This window comes from Sebastes fasciatus, chromosome 17, assembly GCF_043250625.1.
Source record: "Sebastes fasciatus isolate fSebFas1 chromosome 17, fSebFas1.pri, whole genome shotgun sequence".
NCBI classification, from domain to species: Eukaryota; Metazoa; Chordata; class Actinopteri; order Perciformes; family Sebastidae; genus Sebastes; species Sebastes fasciatus.
In genome coordinates, this window is record NC_133811.1 from 7,022,847 (window position 1) to 7,041,443 (window position 18,597).

An 18,597-nucleotide genomic window follows, 5' to 3' on the forward strand; every position below is an offset into this window, starting at 1 on the left:
TAAAGCAGAGCGCCCCTTCCAATAAGTGTGTGGAACAAAAAAAACAATAAGGCTGTGTTCAAAATTGCATTAACGTACTTTATTCTACATATTCATATTCATGCATACTGCCTACTGAATTAACGATTAAGTATGCCATCACTAACAGACTTTTCACGCTGAAGTATACTCGAGCAATATGTCTTCTCTGCGTCACATGACTGATCGTATCGATCACGACATTAGTGGTCCGAGCTACTGTTGAACATTTATCATAAATGTAAATCAGCATTACCTCTTCCACTTAATTTTTATTTTCCAGTTATAAAATAAAACAAATATTTTAGTGTTAAATATGTTTTCTACAGTACATTATATATGTGAGCTTCCGTGTTTTTTCTTAACTGTACCTCAACGTCACTCGCCATCATTCGTAATTATTTTATCCAACTGTAAATTATTTTAAACCGTCTGCCTCGTAGTGCGACATTGGACAGTCTGAAGAGCTGCAATGCATTTTTGGGCAACTGCGTATGTCCAGTAAGCTCATGTCTCAGACTCAGAAATTCTTGCTAACCCAGTATACATCGGGCATTTCTCTTGTACACAAAATCCACATACTATGCAGTTGGAACGCACTACATACTCAGTTTTACATCATACTTGTATGTATGAATAATAGGTTAGTATGCGATTCCAAACTGATCCCATGCAGCACGTCCGTGTGGAAAAACATCCTCCCACTTAACGACCCAGCCAGTATGCCTCCGCTCGACTGGAGAAACATTTGTATGGAGGTGACGGCTACTTCCAGTGCTCCCAGTAGGAAGCTTCACCACCTTATACACCCTCCCAAGCAGGCAGGGGATGGAGTCATCGCCGGGTAGAAGTTGCCAGTAGAATGAGTCATATTGGATGTCCTCAGTATGTATACACACAGAGCAGCACTGCACCATGACACACTGTCAGACAGGCAGTAGCAAAGCAGTTATTAATAATGAGATATGGATAGAGTTTGGAGTTTTGGGTGGGGGGGGAAGTCCTGCGTTGGAGGCGTTAGTCCCATGAGGACACATAGCTGATGGTAGTTGGTATCTGTCTGATGGTAATTGACCCCCAGGTTCTCTGCCAGCCTCACTGATGTTGTTTGGCTCCACTAACTGCTCTGTTACCATAATGGGCCCTTGGAGTTTTGCATTCATGCCACTCACACATTGTGTATATGATAATAGCGCTATTCCCCCCCGTGTCATTTTACTACTCCTCTTCAACTTATGCAGTTTACAATGACAACAGGGAAAGATTTACCACTCAAAATTCTTAATAAGTTTTAAAACAATGAGACGATTGTCCGTCAATTTTGATCGTCAGTTTTGTCGGCTGAAATGACAACTGTTGCTGGCACCACCTCACCAGACGATATGACGATGTAGAAGACAAGTAAATGCAAAAAAACAATGACTACGTTTACCTGCACACTAATATTCCACTAATATTCCAAATATGTAAACCGCATATTTCAAATGCTTCAAAGCTCTGACCATTGCCATGGTAGTCAACCTCCAAATCAGTATTTGAATGCTTCATTTTAAAAAAAAAATGTATATATACGTATGTAATAATGTGTAAATCCCAAAATAGCCCATTAAATAAGGAATAATCCCACGTTATTCATTAATCACATACATTATTATTCATAATGTCATATTCAACATTACTTATTATTAGATATTCTCAGAAGGATATCACTATTTGTTGCGTCTAGAGGTGCATGTGTTTACAGTAGTGCAGCAGAGGCACTGTCCCAGCCAGGCACTGAAACTGGGGAGATGGAGAGAAGAACATGTCAAAGGTCAAAAGTCAACTTTGTTATCCCGCAAGGGGAAATTCATGTGGTCATACACCTCTCATAAAAAAACATATAAAACCTCACACACTCCTAGGATCCTGCACTCCCATGCAGGGGTTATCTCGAGTCGCTTTTTATATAGAGCAGGTCTAGACCGTACTTTATAGTTTAGAGACCCAACAAGAGATCCCCCTTACCTTCCAATATTTCTCACCAAAGCATCGAAACCCAAAAAATGGTATTCGGGACAGCCCTAATATTCCGTTTGGATATTCTGATTTAAGCGTTATTCCGATATTTTCCGATTAACACATGTGGGATATACTGCTGTTATTCAGGTTTTATGAGCATTCTTTGGACATACATGTATACAGGGCATTTGGAACATGCGTCTCAATTGGGGTTGTTACGGCAGTTTGCTACACAGTTATTTCGTTATATCATAACCCCTGTGTGGATGCTTATAGACTTGAACAAGCAACATATGTTAGATTTATGCTTTATTGCTTGTATTTTAAATTTTCAATGTTTTATTTTACAGGAGAAAAGGAGTTGGGGATAGCAACTAACTGATCAGTTAGTTAGTTACTAACTTAACGGGACCAGCTTCCTTACTGTGTAAAATACTGCCCAACGGATGTGACAGTCCTGAACGGGTCTTTTCCTGATATATTATAACCTTTAACCCTACAAAGTAATGTAGTTAGCTACTGTTAGATAATGTTAGCTAACTCATGGAAGCAATGCCGTTTCATGCACTTTTGAAAAGGCTTTAAAGAAATCCAAGGAGAAATCCAAAGATTGACATGAGAATAGTGTGCGGATGAGAGGTTTAGAGGACGTTCCAGTGTGACACTTTATGCTTCACTCCAAAAGTGAAGCACTGCACAACAATAACATATTGTAGTAAAATAGAATATAATACCTTCGTAAAAGTGCTGAAGCAAATAACACTGTCAGTGCGACCGGTAGCCTTTTTCACACGGATCATATTTAAAGAGGAGGTTGTGAATGTACTCCTCCTCAGTCTCAGCTTGTGTGTGTGTTTATTCTCTTTGGCTCATAACCACGTTTGATTTTGTTTATTGTCTTTTCACTCCTTCCACCGGTTGCTAGTAACTCAGGTAACAAAATTCCACCCATATTTGGACTGAAAAAAACGGCGCTGTCTTCCTTCTTTGTGCAGTAAAGCGAGCCGGCTCTTGTGTTTGGTGCGTCTACCTCGAGGGCCCTGCCCTTTTTGCAGTACGGTGGTTATCACGCTGCACTCTGATGCAGTTATCAAGCCCTAACAGCTCACATACACTCACTGGCAACACAGGCCTCTCATTTTACAGCTCATCCCAACCCTCGAGAAATGGAGAAAAGAGGCACAGCGCAGCCTTAAAAAAGGATAAGGGTCATGATTCTTTAAATTGAAAACGCAGACATTCAACAAAAAACACTAAGTGTCCCTAATGCTGGCTGTGATATCATGGCTCAATTTTAGATTTTTTTAAATTGTCTCTAATTGTTTGAACTAGTTGAAACTGGATTTGGAACCAAGTGATACTATCTCAGCCAAGTGCTACTCTAAATACTTGAAGACATATATTTCACGAGGGACATTAAGCCAGATGAAAGGTGTTTGTGCGTTCAGTGCGTGGGGGTTGACAGGGTTTGGAAGTTTTTGTATTAATAGTTTTCAGGCGGCAGCTATTATTAGATGGTCCCCAGCTTGGAGAGCCAGAGGTTCGTGCTGATACTGACCAGCCTACCGTAAAACAAATAAAACACAACACTCACAGACAAACACTAAACAGGGAGATGGGACATCCAGACAGCCAACTGCAGCCTTATAAGGGCTTGTGGTCTTGAGCTGCATCCCAGTATGCTAGATAAGAGTGCCAGAGCCTTATTTAGACTGCAGGCTGCTGTCCACACACACACACACACACACACACACATACAGCCACGTGCTGGGATAGATCTGTATTGACTACTGATGCTGCTGGGCCGTCACCCCTGTGTCCGGGCGCATGCTGCCGCTGTTGTGTGCAGCAGGGCTTTACAACTGAGCATCTCTGGCTCCCTGCAGCTGGAGAACCTTTAGATCATCTGTCCAACCCTTCCTTCCTTCCATCTGCTCATTTCACCCAGAAGGGATACATTAAAACAAATCCATTTGTTTCTGTTCCTTCAGGGTGAAAATCCCGGTGAGATGTGGCGATGGAAGTTTGATTTTGTCAGGGAAACGTCTCTGCATTTTGCATGCGATGTGTTTATCTCACAAAACTAATTGGACATTATTTACGATACCGATGATGTAGACGAATCCGGCGACCGCTTTATGTGCTCTAGCGGCGCTGCAATTACTGCAGTGGCAGGTCGTAGTGACTTTACTGTCTTCTAATAGTATTATCTGGTGATTTTCAGCTGAATGCATCTGTGGTTGCTTGTGACTCATGTGAATGGTTAATAAACACAGATGAGTATATATATAGCCATATCTAAAATTGATACAAGTAAAAATTGCAGGCTTTTATGAGGACACCGCCGCCGTCACTAAGAGCAACCACGACGCATTCAGCTGAGAGTAACCGGTTAACACGGTTAGCAGAAAACGTGGCTCCAGAGAGGTCACCTTTTGAATTTTTACTGAGAGACGGGGGCTTCTTATCTGTGGAAAAAAACGTTTTCTAAAGTTCAGTTGAAGTTGATATGAGGTTTCAGCAGTCTGATTTAGACAAATCAAGTGAGTATCTTCCAGCATTTCTGTCTTTTTAGTGTAAAAAATTACCTTTTTGTGCTGCTGTCGCTGTGCCGTGGCTCAGCAAACGAGCACCGTCTGTTGAATCACAGAGAGAAAGTTTTAGTATTAAAAACAGTGTAGGCTTTCATCTTGGGATACGCAGCTTTGTTCCTCTTATTCTACACTTTTTCCCTCTGAACTCCATATAAGTCCCCCCGGTTATACCACCCAGTTTTAAAGTATTTTAGTAAGTGCATAATGATTCAGTGCTGGACTCTCCTTTACCTCCATCATGTGCTCACTGCTGTGGCTCAGTAGTTTGGAAGCCAACAGCTGGAGCCTAAAAGATACACTAAAATACATAAACGCTGGAGAGAGGCGATAAGAAATGTAACAGCATAGACTGCAGACTTCATTAAGTATGTTAAGTAAGATGACTGCATATATAAAAACGTATTAATACATCAAATATGTTTGGCTCCCTCAAATGTGGGTTTTGGTTCAAAATAGGCTTCAGCTCTTTATTCAAAACAGCTGAGTTATTAAAAGAAAATAATTGGAATATATTTTTTTATAACTATGTTTTCATTAGTGTATAATCATCTGAAAATAAGAATTGTTGCTGTTTTCGTTACCTTAGAATGAGCCGTTTACATCTACATACGGAGCGGGTCCTCTCCACGTAGCCGGCCACCATGTTTCTACAGTAGCCCAGAACGGACAAACCAAACACTTGCTCTAGAGAGAGACTTTCACGTTTTTGTGTTGTAGTGCTCCTACATGCTCGGCACGCGGGAGAAGTTTCAGTTGGTTGCAATCTGCAACCTCACCGCCAGTTGGCGCCACATCCCACACACTGCACCTTTAAATATTTACACCCAGTAACTACCAGGTGACCTATTTACCTATATATGACCTATTTAGAGTGAGGAGTTCACACATGATAAAATGCTGTTTTAAAATGACTAAAATAACACATAAAATGGCTAAAATTATACAAAATATTAAGCCAAAAACATTAGACCAAATGACCAAATAATGTTAGCTAGGTTAGCATAATGTATTGGATATCTCCCACTCATTCTGAACTGTATGAATGCTAACTCTAAAAAAAAAAAAAACATATTTCTCCTGTATACACTCATAAACAAAATGAAGCAATGCGCACATTTACAATGGATTGGCAAGTTAAGTTTAATATCTGTGTTCCCTAAAACTGTTTTTTCCCCCTATACAAATCAACACATTAACAAACAATGATAAGGTGAAGACATGAAATAGAAATTCAAAATTTTATTTAAGTTAATTTATAAGTTTGAAAGAAAAGAGTTAAATGAAAAAGAAAATAAGTTAATAAAGACAAAGAAAAATACCTTGAGATATTGTTAACAATTGCACGTTGGTTATTTACATTATTTACATATTATATTTACAAAAAAAGTAAGAAGTAAGAAGTTGTCAATTAAGAACTTTAGCCAACTTCAGCACTTGTACTGTAGAAAATGTGTTGCCCAATACAGCTCTACTTCTCCCCTGTCAATATTACCCTCTCCAAGTCATTTTCTTTCCCCCTGAAACTGTTCCAAAATACTTCTTTGCCAGTGCTAAAAATAAATACCTTCTGTGCTTTAACCCTCAATGACTCTTTATGCATTCAAAGCAATATTAAACAAAGTCAGCGTTGCTATACAGTACAGTACAGTGCATCTGCAGCCTGCTGTAGAAATTGCCTGACCCAGTGCAGCTCTACTTTTCTCCCGCCATCATACCAGCCCAGAGCTCAGCACGCTTTTTTTCTCTTCCTCCCTCTATGTACGTCTCGGAGAAGGTGATAAATAAGTAGCCAGACATGTTCGCACCCTGTTCCCCCGGCCCTCCCCGCGTTACCTCTTATTAGGGAACTGGCGGAGGAATTGATCAAACACGAATCCGTCCTCTTTCATCATTACCTGCAGATACACATCGTCACAACTCAGACAGCAGCCACTGAGGACCAGGGAGGAGGAGAGGGAGGAAGGAGAGGGGGAGGAAGGAGTGTGGAGGGAGGGTCTCTTTCCACAGAGCTAACAAGCTCCTTACAGAGAAAGAAGAGTGCGAGGACGGTAGGCAGGGGGGGAGGCGAATGCAAACAGGTATAGAGAGGCGAAGGAGGTGGTGGGAAGATGAATGGACAGGGAGAAAGAGAGAAGTGCTGTAGAGAGTGGGCTTGTGAAAAAAAAAGAAAAAGTATGCGAAAATTGAAGCTGGAAGGGACATTCAGAGATGCTGCAGGGAAAACAGCCGGTAACAAGTAAGAAAAAGAGTGAGGAAAACAAGCAAGGTTTGCACAAATTGGCCATACAAATGAAAAGGTCTGAGGTGACGCAGGAGGCATGAATAATGCAAGAGGAGATTTGGCTGAAAAGCTTTGCCCCGACGAGGCTGACAGACAGACAGACAGTTGGGGTTACACTCCGCTCTGCTGGGGGGGGAGACACTAGATTACCTCTCATCCATCCTTTACAGCTGTTAAGAGGCTTACAGCAAAGCAGGGAATCTGCTAACACAAAAGACTCATCCTGTTTTCTTTATCGTCATACCACCGTGTTTCACCGGCCGCAGGAATCAAAGCTTTGTTCCGTGACTTGTTTATGTTCCGTCAGAGGATCCACAGGGGGTCGGGGACACGCGGCAAAAAAATCAGTTCTGAATTTACAGACAACACTTGACCCCACCATGGATTAATGGTTATGGCCCTTTTAATGAGATTAGTCCGTGATCGATCTTTGTTACATCAGTGCAATATCCAATTGAATAGCTGTCATGATGCGGTGAAATGTGTCATGAACATCAGCCTCCGGTCAATTGTTGATCACACAGCTGTTGAGAAAAAAAGGGCATTGAACTAGATGGATCTTTCAATTACTTTTTCATTCATCTGTAAATGCTTGTGCTTAAAGGGTTAGTTCACTCAAATTTCAAAGCAAACAATTACACCCATGTGTGATATTGAACATCTCAATTCAAAAGCATGAGCATTAATCTCTCCACTCTTCTGGGAAGGCTTTCCATAAGATGTTGGAACCAGGCTGCAGGTTTTTTTCCCCCCATTCAGAGGTTGGACAATTTTCAACCTCACAATTTGCACCCAATGCAAATGTTCAGTGCCAGTGCAGGAAGCAGTGCGGCCTAGCCAGGTGAGAAGTAAGGGTGTGGAGGTTGGGGCTGGTAGATGAGCGTGTAGCATGTTTGACTTCCAGGAAACTGAATCCCATCACAGACGTGCAATTAATATTAATATTTTAACCACAATCTTTCTCTAACCTCTTTTAGTTGCCCAACTCTAACCTTACCATAACCATAGTTTATTTACCATAACCATGATTTTTGGCATGCGCTCATCTTTTTGCAAGCAAGGATTTTTAAAATGTGAACATGGGTTGTAAAAAAAGAAAAGTCATCCAATATCGACATTTTGCCTGGCAATATGGTTGATTCAGCTGCGAGAGTATTAGCGAGTATGGGCACTGATGTCGGATGATAAGGTCTGGCTCACAGTCGGCGTATTTTTCCTTTCGGTTTACGGTCGCAGTTTTAAACACGTGGTTCATGTTGTAAATTGAAACAAAACAAAACAAAACAAATAACGCAACAAAATTAATTGGTTTGGTTTAGTAAAAAAACATGACTAGTTTCACACGGGACATGAACAGCGGTCTCCTGGGTGAAAGTCCTGTGTTTGTTTGACCCATTCATCAACCAGACCTCCTCCCTATACGTGGACTTCCGCAAACTATAATTACAAACATATTTGTGATGCGTCAAACACAAATGTAATCTATGACAAATTACGTTTCCCTCAAAACATAATTTAGGAGACCAGGCTGCCCATGTTAAAAGAAGAAATGGTCTTGCCATCCTGTTACCACAAAATTGGAAGCAAACTATAATTGTGTGCTTCCCCAAACCATATAAAACTTATAAAAAAAATATAAGGACATGGTTGTCTGATTACTTTTGGCCATATACTTTTTATTTTATAGTGAGATATCCATCTCTGGGATTTCTACCGACACTCCAGTACAATAGAGATTCATTTCATTTCATTTTAGGAGCTCACAGTATTGGAAGATTACATGAAACATTTCAACAACAGCACAGTTTTATAGGTATTATTTGGTAGAAGGTAGTTCCAAAGAAATGGATTTTCCATCCCAGAGTAATGGGAACACCGATTCTAGAAAGAGACGTCATTGATTATTTACTACTGTAACTCTGCCAACCAATACACTGTACATTGGATTATCTTGATACCATTGGGGATAAACCAACCCCTTTAAATGTAAGTAAAACTTGGCTCAGTGACAAAACAAAACTCAGCTACAAAGCTTATTCAAATAAGTGCTGACCAACCAAACTGACACGCTTGAGTGAAAGCATTTCAAATGTTCCAGCATGTGTTGGTATTATTGTAGGCAGGTTGCTTAAGGAAGCACATCTGAAGAGTCCAGTGTGTGTGTTTGTGTATTTGTGCACACGGGTGCATTGTAGACACAGTGCTGGCTCAGTCTTTTCGTTGCCAGCATTGCCTACACGTATCCCTGCCTCAAGCATAAAAAATGTATGGGAAAAAAAGCTCTGCAGAAGTGTAGAGGTGTGTTGATGCTGTTATAAACTGTTGTTTAAAACACCCATAACCAGTAATGGAGCCTTTAAGGACTTTTAGATGGGATGTATTCCCTCAGTGCAGTTGTATACTGTCTTTGTCTATTTTTTGGAGAGTATAGAAAGTTGTGTGTTTGTACCCTGGGGCTTGGTTCTTTTTTGTATGTTTCTTCTACCCTCGTTAGACTTCCTTTTTTCAGTCTCATTAGTTGAGTTCACAGTGCTTCCCAGTGTCAGTGAGAGGACAAAGCTTACGCTCAAAGGAACTCTCTGCCTCCTCAAATCACATGGACTCTTTTATTTTACTGTAACTCATCCCCTGGATTGTCCCACGAGTACCCTACGAACTGCCAGATGAGCGTGTACTGGGAACGTTCTTATGAGTTTTATGGTTAGAAACGTGCCACAGGACGTAGAGTTGATGAGAAGCCTGCACCCTGACAAGATTCATTATTTCAATTTCCCATGGTTGTTATTGTGGCAAATTTGCTATTCCCTTCTTGACTGAACTGATATTGCATTTCTCTGTCCCCTATTTTCCAGCTGTCATTAACATGTGAGCTTTATAACCGAATAGAATTTAGACAGAGCAAAGGTAGATCAAAACCAGGTGGAAATATATGGAGTCACATAAGTACATTCTGTAAATATATAAATTATCCAATAATTTGTGAAATAACTACAATTATTAGAAACTCTACTATGAAAAGAAAAAATCTGTATTGTTCTTATTGTCATAATTTTATTGTTGGAGTTCATTTTTATTCAATTATAGACATGTTTACTTAAAAATATATTAAAAATATAAATGTATCACTGGTGCCTGTTTAAAAAAACCGGGTTTTGGTACCAATCCCTACGAGGTGTGGGCTGGGTCCGAATTGACTTGCCGTTCGGTCTGGATGTGGCCCTTGGTCGGGACTTTGAGAAGCCCTGAACTAGAGGCTAATCAAACACAGTGCACACGGTAACTAAACCAGTGGTTTTATTTAGCTTAACAATACTTACACAGGCTATCTACCTGGCCAGCTCACCAGCAGGGTTGGAGTGTTAGCTTGGGAAGACTCAGCGTTAACGGCGGCAGTTATCTCTGCAGTGTTTTGATTCTAAAAATGCTCCTCAGAGAAAAGACACACAGCTCTGTGTAGAGAAAAAAGACAGTCTTTCTCTGACTCCCTTTAAACCTGGCATTGAAACGTGTCTCGTATTCAGATTGCATCTAGATATGATTTAACCTGATTACATTTACAACTGGTATTAATACATGTCTCCAGTGTCCACATTGAGATCCAATTGAGATCTGATCGCTCTGTCTGAAAGGGCTGAGAGGAAGATTGCATGAAGCATGGGCTTGCAGCTTTGCAGCTTGCACTGCCGGAGAGGCAGTGCGTAATGCACGGACACATCAGCCCCCAAACAGTTAGGGAGAGAGGGGCCAGCAAACATGACTTTGAGGCAAGCACTATCTGATTGCAATCCGATCACCCAAAACATACTTCAATGCCAGGTGTAAATGGGGTCTTTGTAGTTGCAGTTATTTTTAAATCAACACTTCCTGCTTTCATTTAAAAATAAAAGCCCTCAAGCGTTTTTTTTCTATGGACAGAATTCCTATATTTGTTAACACGAGGCTTTTCTTCTGAAATATGTGCCAAACAGTGTTCTAGAACATGCAGTGACTTGGAGAGCTCCATGAATGAATATAGTACGGAGTTTTAATTGTGGATTATTACTATTATTTACAAATTACTGCACGTTTCTCAACCTTTCTCTGTCTAAAATAAATATAAATTATATTTATAATGAAATGAAATGGCCATTAAAAGGCAAACTCTATGTAGAACGAAAGGGCTGACAGCAGCAGCTGCAGTAGCAGAAACGCAGCAGATACGCAGCTGACACGCAGCTGAAATGCAGCTGGTGTGAACGCCCGACAACTGTATCACGCAGCCACCACGCCACGCAGCCGCCATGTGCTCCTGACGTTCCTGGTGTGTCCCAAGGCTTAATACTACCTTTTCACTTTGATGCTGAGTAATAACTCAAGCTCACAACCCAACCTAGCTAGTTATCTAGCTATGTATATGTGCATCCTTGTTAAGATACATTAAAGGGGAGATTAGTAAAATGTGTTTTCATTCGTTCACTCTTATTTGCAGCAGTTGGTTTCACCTTGACTTTGGTGGATTCACAATGACTTTGACATTGTTGTTGCTGTTGTTAACAGGTGGCTGAATTTGGAAGCAGTTGTTGAGCTTTGCTATCTTAACTTCTTTTCTTCCCTCACGGCTGAGTTGTACAGCTCTGGATCGGCCGTTACATGATTGACCACCACAGCTGTTGTTAATAAGTTTGAATAAAATTGCACCCCTCTCGTTTATTCATCATCTCTCCTCTTACTCTTTTCCTCCCAGCATCAAGATGGTGCTGATGTGGACCAGCGGCGACACCTTTAAAACGGGCTACTTCCTGCTCACCCAGGCTCCTGTGCAGTTCTGGACATGCGGCCTGCTGCAGGTCTTCGTGGACTTCACCATCCTGTTCCAGGTCTACTACTACAGCCGCTACCCACAGAAACCAGTGTCCCACACTGTCTCCCACACCACCAGTGCCAAAGCCCTCTGAAAGCCCCTGCGAGCTCTCTGAGGACATGTCAAGACCGGTGAGGAAGCACTTTCAGAGGCGCTGCGGACATGTGTAAACACGCACGAGTACCAAAAGCACCTTGAGACGATGCAGGCTGCTCACCCTCACCCTCACGTATACATAAAGACACATGCACACCAATAAATAAGGCATGAACTTACACAGACGCCCGGTGGTGTCGGTGTCTGCAGCGATATCTGAAGGACACTTGTTACAAACAGACATTTTTTGTTTTATTTATCCTACTGACTTCTTCTCAGTGCGGCAGTATGCGCGCGTCTCGGAATGCAGACTATACCCTCGATTCAATCTGTGCATGTGGAGAATATTATGCACATACATGAATATATATATACAGTAAATAACTGCATATGTATGCACTGAGGTCTGTGCTCAAGGAAAACGTGGACCAGCTTTTCGTCGTCCACATTAGCTGATGATTGTTGCATGGACCCTCTGCCTTAAAACACACACGTTCAAACAAGGCTCGCCGCATTACCAGCAAAAATGTATGAATCAATCAAAAAAAAATCTTAATATACAACATCACTGAATGTACAAGATTGCATTTGTTATTTTGCTATTTTTTTTTTCCAACACAGTGGAGAAATGCTGGTCAGTCTACCACTTGTTGGACAGATGTTTGCCGTGTGCTGTGACACACAGGCTCAATGTTGTGGGATAACGGAGGAATCAAATTGTAAGAAACTAGAGGCAATCAGACTTTACCAAAAGAAGAAAACTCCTAAAGGCTTGAAGATGCAATGCATCGGCTTTTAAAAAAAACAGATGATCATAAACATTAGTGGCCTTGATGGTAATGGGATGATGAGAAAATCAAGTTTTGTTAAAGACATAAGGGCGTTTTTTTGTCTTTAGTGTTACTGGAAGCAAAGAGGTGTTGGAAAAAACATAACCAGTGTTCAGGCTGGAGGCTGTCAAAAGGCCAATGCCAAGATTTTTGTACCGAAGCTGTTGCTGATATTTTATATATAATTTTGATCATTTTCATTCCACAAATTCCCAAAAAACCCAAAAGAGTTGAGGTGCATTTAGACTGAACACAAAGCAAATTTAAAGGGGAAATCCACCCAAATTAAGAATTCCAATATGTTGTTTCCGTGGCCAGGGAAAGTTCAATGAATATTTTTGAACATGAGCTACTCCCTCTCAAAGCCAGAAACCAGCAAAGTGAGTCTCAAACTTGTGATGTCATAGGGTATAAAGTCTGGAGCTGATCCACAGGCGATGAATGAGGGACTGATTTTGTGGACAGAATGTTTTTTTACCCAAATGAGCTTGTGAGTTGTGAAACAGAAAATGTTCCCAAATACTCAGATCATTCCTCTGGGTGCTCTCAGTGTCATCTATAACACTCTCACTATTCATTGTCTATGAAGCAGCTCCACACTTTATACCCTATGACTTTGAGTTTTCTCACTCTAGTTTTTAGAGAGAGTTGCTCATATTTACTAATATTTTTTTGGACTGCCTTGGACCATAGAAAGAACATGTATGAATTTTAAAAATGGGCATAGTTCTCCTTTAAGACAAAGCACAATTGCATGCAAAGTCATTAACACAAGTGGGCGAGAATGTGTTATTGGCAGGGCGAAGGGAAGCAAGGATGAGTCATCCTGGGTTGAAAATGTGTAAATTTGAGCAAAATCTGGCTTATCCTGTGGGTTTATGAATCCACTTCTGGGACAAGAGGAAAAGAGAGAAAGACTGGAGTAAATAACAGAAAGGACTGGAGTTCCAGCCCGTTCTCATACCCAGGGCGTCAAATACCGATGCTTTGTCACGGCCGTCGGCATGTGATACCGCCACACATGGTACCCTTTAGCACCAGTATGAGACACACCGGGCTTTCCATTAACTACAATGTAAATCCATCCGCGGCAACAGTAAACGCTCAGATAAAGAGCGCCGGGAGTGACTGTGACGTAGTTTAAAGAGAAAACTCATACCGACCGGTCGTCGGACAGTCGGATGAATTTCTGACGTCTGAAATTTTGGTCGGTCGTCCACAGGCTCTCGCACAAAAAGAAGCAGAGCCACGAGCCGATTTCCCGAACATCAGTGCCTTTTTTCTACTTTTGTTTTTACAGTAATCAGTGCGTAGCTATCAAGATAACAATGTACTAGCTATAGATATAGTAAAACATAGCTAGCTTACCTCCAATTCTCTCTGCCATACACGTCTTATAGCCACCTGCGAGTCCATAAACGCCAGCACCTCTTTTTTTTTTCTGACGTTGATCAAGATGATCAAGGCAGCACGTTTCTGTCTTGTTAGCATTGTGATCCGTACAGACCTCTGCTAGTAAACAAACCTTACCTGCTTTGGAGCTTTCAAACGTCCAACCATGTAGTTCTTTTCTAAACCTAACTAGTGGTTTCGATGCCGAAAATAAAATGACGCCAAGGGGCGTGACAAAGCAGCGGTATGTGACGAGTTGGGATGAGGACGTGTTGGGAGTTCTTACTGAGTTATGAGATTAGAAGTTACATTCTGAATAACATGGCGTAGATACGGCATTTTTTTTGCAATTGTTGCCATCACTCCTATCTGTAAGAATAACATTATACACACTAAATTAATTTCTGAGATCTGGGAACGCAGCGACATCGCTACAAAGATCAGACAATCTCAGAAATGATTTTTGGTGAGTAGAGTGGTTATTATTGCCAATAGAAATTCCAGCCAATTTATCCTTTTTAGAGAAATTAATTTTTTACAGACTGATCCTTCTGAATACATTCAGCAAGATCCCATCTTCACTTCCCATCATGTTGGCTGCGGGTAACACTGACTGGCCGGTTTATTAGTTATATTGCAAATCCAATAAGATCCCCTGATATCCCTACTCATGACTCCACATCACTGTTGTGGTGCCGCTTTGGGCAGGTTGTACTCATCACCATTTTGTCGCAAGAAATTAATTTCCTGTCGAGAAGGAGAAGCAGCCACATAACACACACACACACACACACACACACACAGAAGATTTTGTGTGTTATTGTTGTTGCTTCGTAATCTTTCTCTGGGGAGGGGAGAAATGCCGAACCAGGAGGTGTCAGGACTGTCAGCCCTTCACTGAACTGTGTACCAGAGCAGACCTGATTCTGTCCTCCTCTTGTAAGCCTCAAGAAATAGAAACTTCCCCTTTATTCCAAGGGGACGTGGCAGGAGTTTTCTATAAATAGTTCTTTCCTCGCCCATAAATATACAAAAAATATATATTTGGTGGCTCCTTGGTTACTTAGTTGTGCACTTTTTGTGTTCACACCTGCTTAGTCACCCTATTTGTTATCTTTTTTTTATATAAATCTTCAAATGCCAGTGTAAGATAATGTATGCCTGGTGATTATTCAGACAGGTGAGGGTGACTGTGTTGTATGGAGAATGTGTGAGGTTCTTGTTGTGCTCAACAGGATCAAAATGCCCTCAGCGTTTATTTACTGTTTCAATCCATGTTTCTGATTTTACTTCTTTTTTTACTTTGTGTTTTGTACCATTTGGTTCATTCATGTTATCATGTGAAGGTATTTTCCCCATAGAACCTGCCATGTTGTGCATCGTCTTATCTGTGAAACCCACACCTAGTTTGTTAATGTACCAAAAATATACTTACCCGTATGTTTTATGCCATTTTTACTATGTTACATTGTTGTTTAATTTTTTTCTTTTGTACTGCCAATCTCAATAACTAGTGTCAACATCCATCAACACTTGATTAAATACCAAGTATAGTTGAGGATCTAACGTGGCACTGTCACCCAATAAAGAGGACACAGAGAGAATCGTGAGTCATGTTTTGTTTGTGTCGGTTGTGCAGACATCCACTGTTGCCCTCCATCAGCGATGCAGCTCTGGCAGACATCAATTGTCAAAGGAAGAATAAGCCGACCAGCCGTGGTCCGTCTTTGGGCATATGCCATCTAAATAATAAGCACATCAATTGTAATGTGCATGGCTTTCACATCAAGCTCTCTACTGGCAGGAAGCAGTACACAGATAACAGAAAAGCAGCCGAGAAGGGGTAGAAAAGTTTTTCACTGTGCCATTAACTAAGACCATATCATAGATTAGGCTTGAATAACATTTGTGCATTTACATTTTTTTCATGCAAATTGTTAAACTATTAATTTGCTAAACAAAAATGAAGGAGAAAAAAAACTGCACCAAACACATTACTGTCTTATCTTCAATACATATGTAGAGAAAACACTTCCAGAACTAAACGGTCAACCATTATGGGCGCTCGCTGATAGAAATGTGTTTAAACTTTATCTCTAATTTATACTCAAGGTCTTAAACACAACCCTCAAAATAAGATTCTGAATTGTGCTGAGTGCCTCAGGAATTTGAGTGGGTGTGCAACAGCTTCCCTGCGTGATAAATACTGTAAAATGCTGGTACTGATTTGCAAATCCTCCAGTGCCTTGTGCTGTGCACGTATTTAACGGTGTCACGTCAAACGGCTTCCCATGTGCATCGCTGCATCAAAGAAGTGTTGGTGAATATTCTTATTGATGCATTTCTCTAAGATCAAATTTACGTGCAAGAACTTTCTACATTAAAATGAGTGACTGCAGTGCCACCTGGAGTGAGCTGCTCCATTGGAGCATTTGTTTGAGCGTGTACTCTTAAAGCTGCACTTATTCATATTTTTATATGAACAATGGATTAAATGTGTGATTTTCAAAAGTGTCACTAAAGTTAGATGAACGCTTGCTTTACTGTTTGTGTTTTCAAATAGTATGTTTCACTTACAAGTTAAAAGACTTCAATGACGACTGACCAATGTGTTTGGCAAATGTAACGCTATCTCAGATAATGAGTTTGGCTGTCGTTGTGGAGTGTAAACCTTTTTCCTTTATTAGATTAAAGAGCAGAACAGAGCCGCTGACATCACCCTAAACTCTGATATACCGTATTATTACACGGCTTTGTTGAATACTCCATTCTGATTGGTTAATCACTGACTCTGGCAGACCGAAATTATTGATTTCTTAAGTAAGTAGCCGTGTAATAACGGGATAATATACAGATAGTGGGTCATTGTTGTGAAATAAAACCGCCCTGTCGGGTTGTATTTCACAACAATGACCGGCTGGCTGTACATTATCCCTTACATAGCATCCAAGACTGGTTCCTACACAGTGGGGAAATACTACACATACTGTATGTTAGCTGTGAACAGGGTTGTGAAAATATTGTAGTATGAAATTCTCCCTAACGTCATAAAAACATCATTAAAAATGTCTTTGTATAATATGGTATATAAAGTAACATTTAAAAAAGTCATAGTATAGTATATCATATAAAATGTCGTAAAAAGTCATATCGTATGTCGAAAAATGTCTTTTTTTCATGAAAATCTTCGACATACTATACTATGACTTTTTTTGGAAATGTTTCGACATACTATACTGACTTTTTTTTCAGGAAAATCTTCGACATACTATACTATGACTGTTTTTCAGGAATATTTTTGACATATTTATGACTTTTTTTTCGGAAATTTTTCAACATACTATACTGACTTTTTTTTCATAAACATTTTCAACATACTATACTATGACTTTTTTTCATGAATATTTTCGACATACTATAATATGACTTTTTTTCATGACATTTTTCGACATACTATACTATGACTTTTTTTCATGAATATTTTCGACATACTATCCCATTACTTTTTTCCATGAATATTTTCGTGAAATTTTTAGACAAACTATACTATGACCTTTTTTTCATGACATATTTTGAAAAGTGTCATGAAAAAAGTTATAGCATAGTATCTCGAAAATTTAATGAAAAAGATTCACGGTATTGTTCGTCATAAAAATGTTAAAACAGTTATAGTGTGTCATTAAAATGTCATTAAAAAGTCATAGTATATTATGTCATAAAAAAGTCAATAAAAAAGGTTATAGTATAGTATGTCATATAAAATGTCATTTAAAAAGTCAGTATATTACGTCATTAATAAAATCATAGAATAGTATGTCATATACAATGAAATTAAACGGTCATAGGTTAGTATGTCATAGAAATGACATTATAAAAGTCATAGTATCCTATGTCATTAAAATGTCATTAAATCACCTTGGAACCAGAACTAATATCTCCTGTGATACAACCATCAAAATACTCTCTCACTAACTTGTGATTCACATGTGCCTTTGAAAACATCCTCTGAAGTGCTGTAGTCTATAATGATCTGCTGAAGATCACAGCAATAAGGAGATTTTTTTTCCTTTAGCAGCGTGATGTTTAGCTCGACCTTGCAGTGCTAAAATGTGAACAGGAGAACCTATTCAACAGGCTCCTTTTGTTGAACACTTCATGAAGCGCTGTCAGTATTTATCACATTTGCAGTGCATTGTGCCAACACCATTCCTGGAAACAGAATTCATTTATTATTAATAACGGATGTGGAAAAAAAACATGAACCAAGCCGCAGATAAACCAATTTAGGATGTTCAAAGTGCAGAAGTAGAACATGCACTCTTTTGCAAATTTGAGAGCATCTTCGTGTATAATAAATTAAATCAAAGCATCTCCACATGGGACTGTGTTCATTATAATCTTTATTACATTTTTCAAAAGAGGCTGTTCCTCAGGCAATGGATTCATGACGCAAAGCACAGATCCATTTCAGTTGGCTTTCTATTCAAATGATGTCTCATCGCACCATGTGCTCATCAAAACAATATTTTTATTACTTAAAAACTA

General features: G+C 39.9%; 1 protein-coding gene across 2 annotated transcripts in view; it reads left to right on the top strand.

The window, feature by feature from the left end:
• Positions 1-15,656, top strand: part of slc66a2 (solute carrier family 66 member 2) — a 37,452-nt gene extending 21,796 nt beyond the window's left edge. For both annotated transcript variants that reach the window (XM_074612596.1, XM_074612597.1), the window contains one exon: positions 11,618-15,656. In XM_074612596.1, coding sequence (XP_074468697.1) covers positions 11,618-11,828 — 211 coding nt within the window. In that variant the 3' untranslated portion in view covers positions 11,829-15,656. The remainder of the gene's footprint in view (positions 1-11,617) is intronic.
• Positions 15,657-18,597: the final 2,941 nt, after the last annotated feature.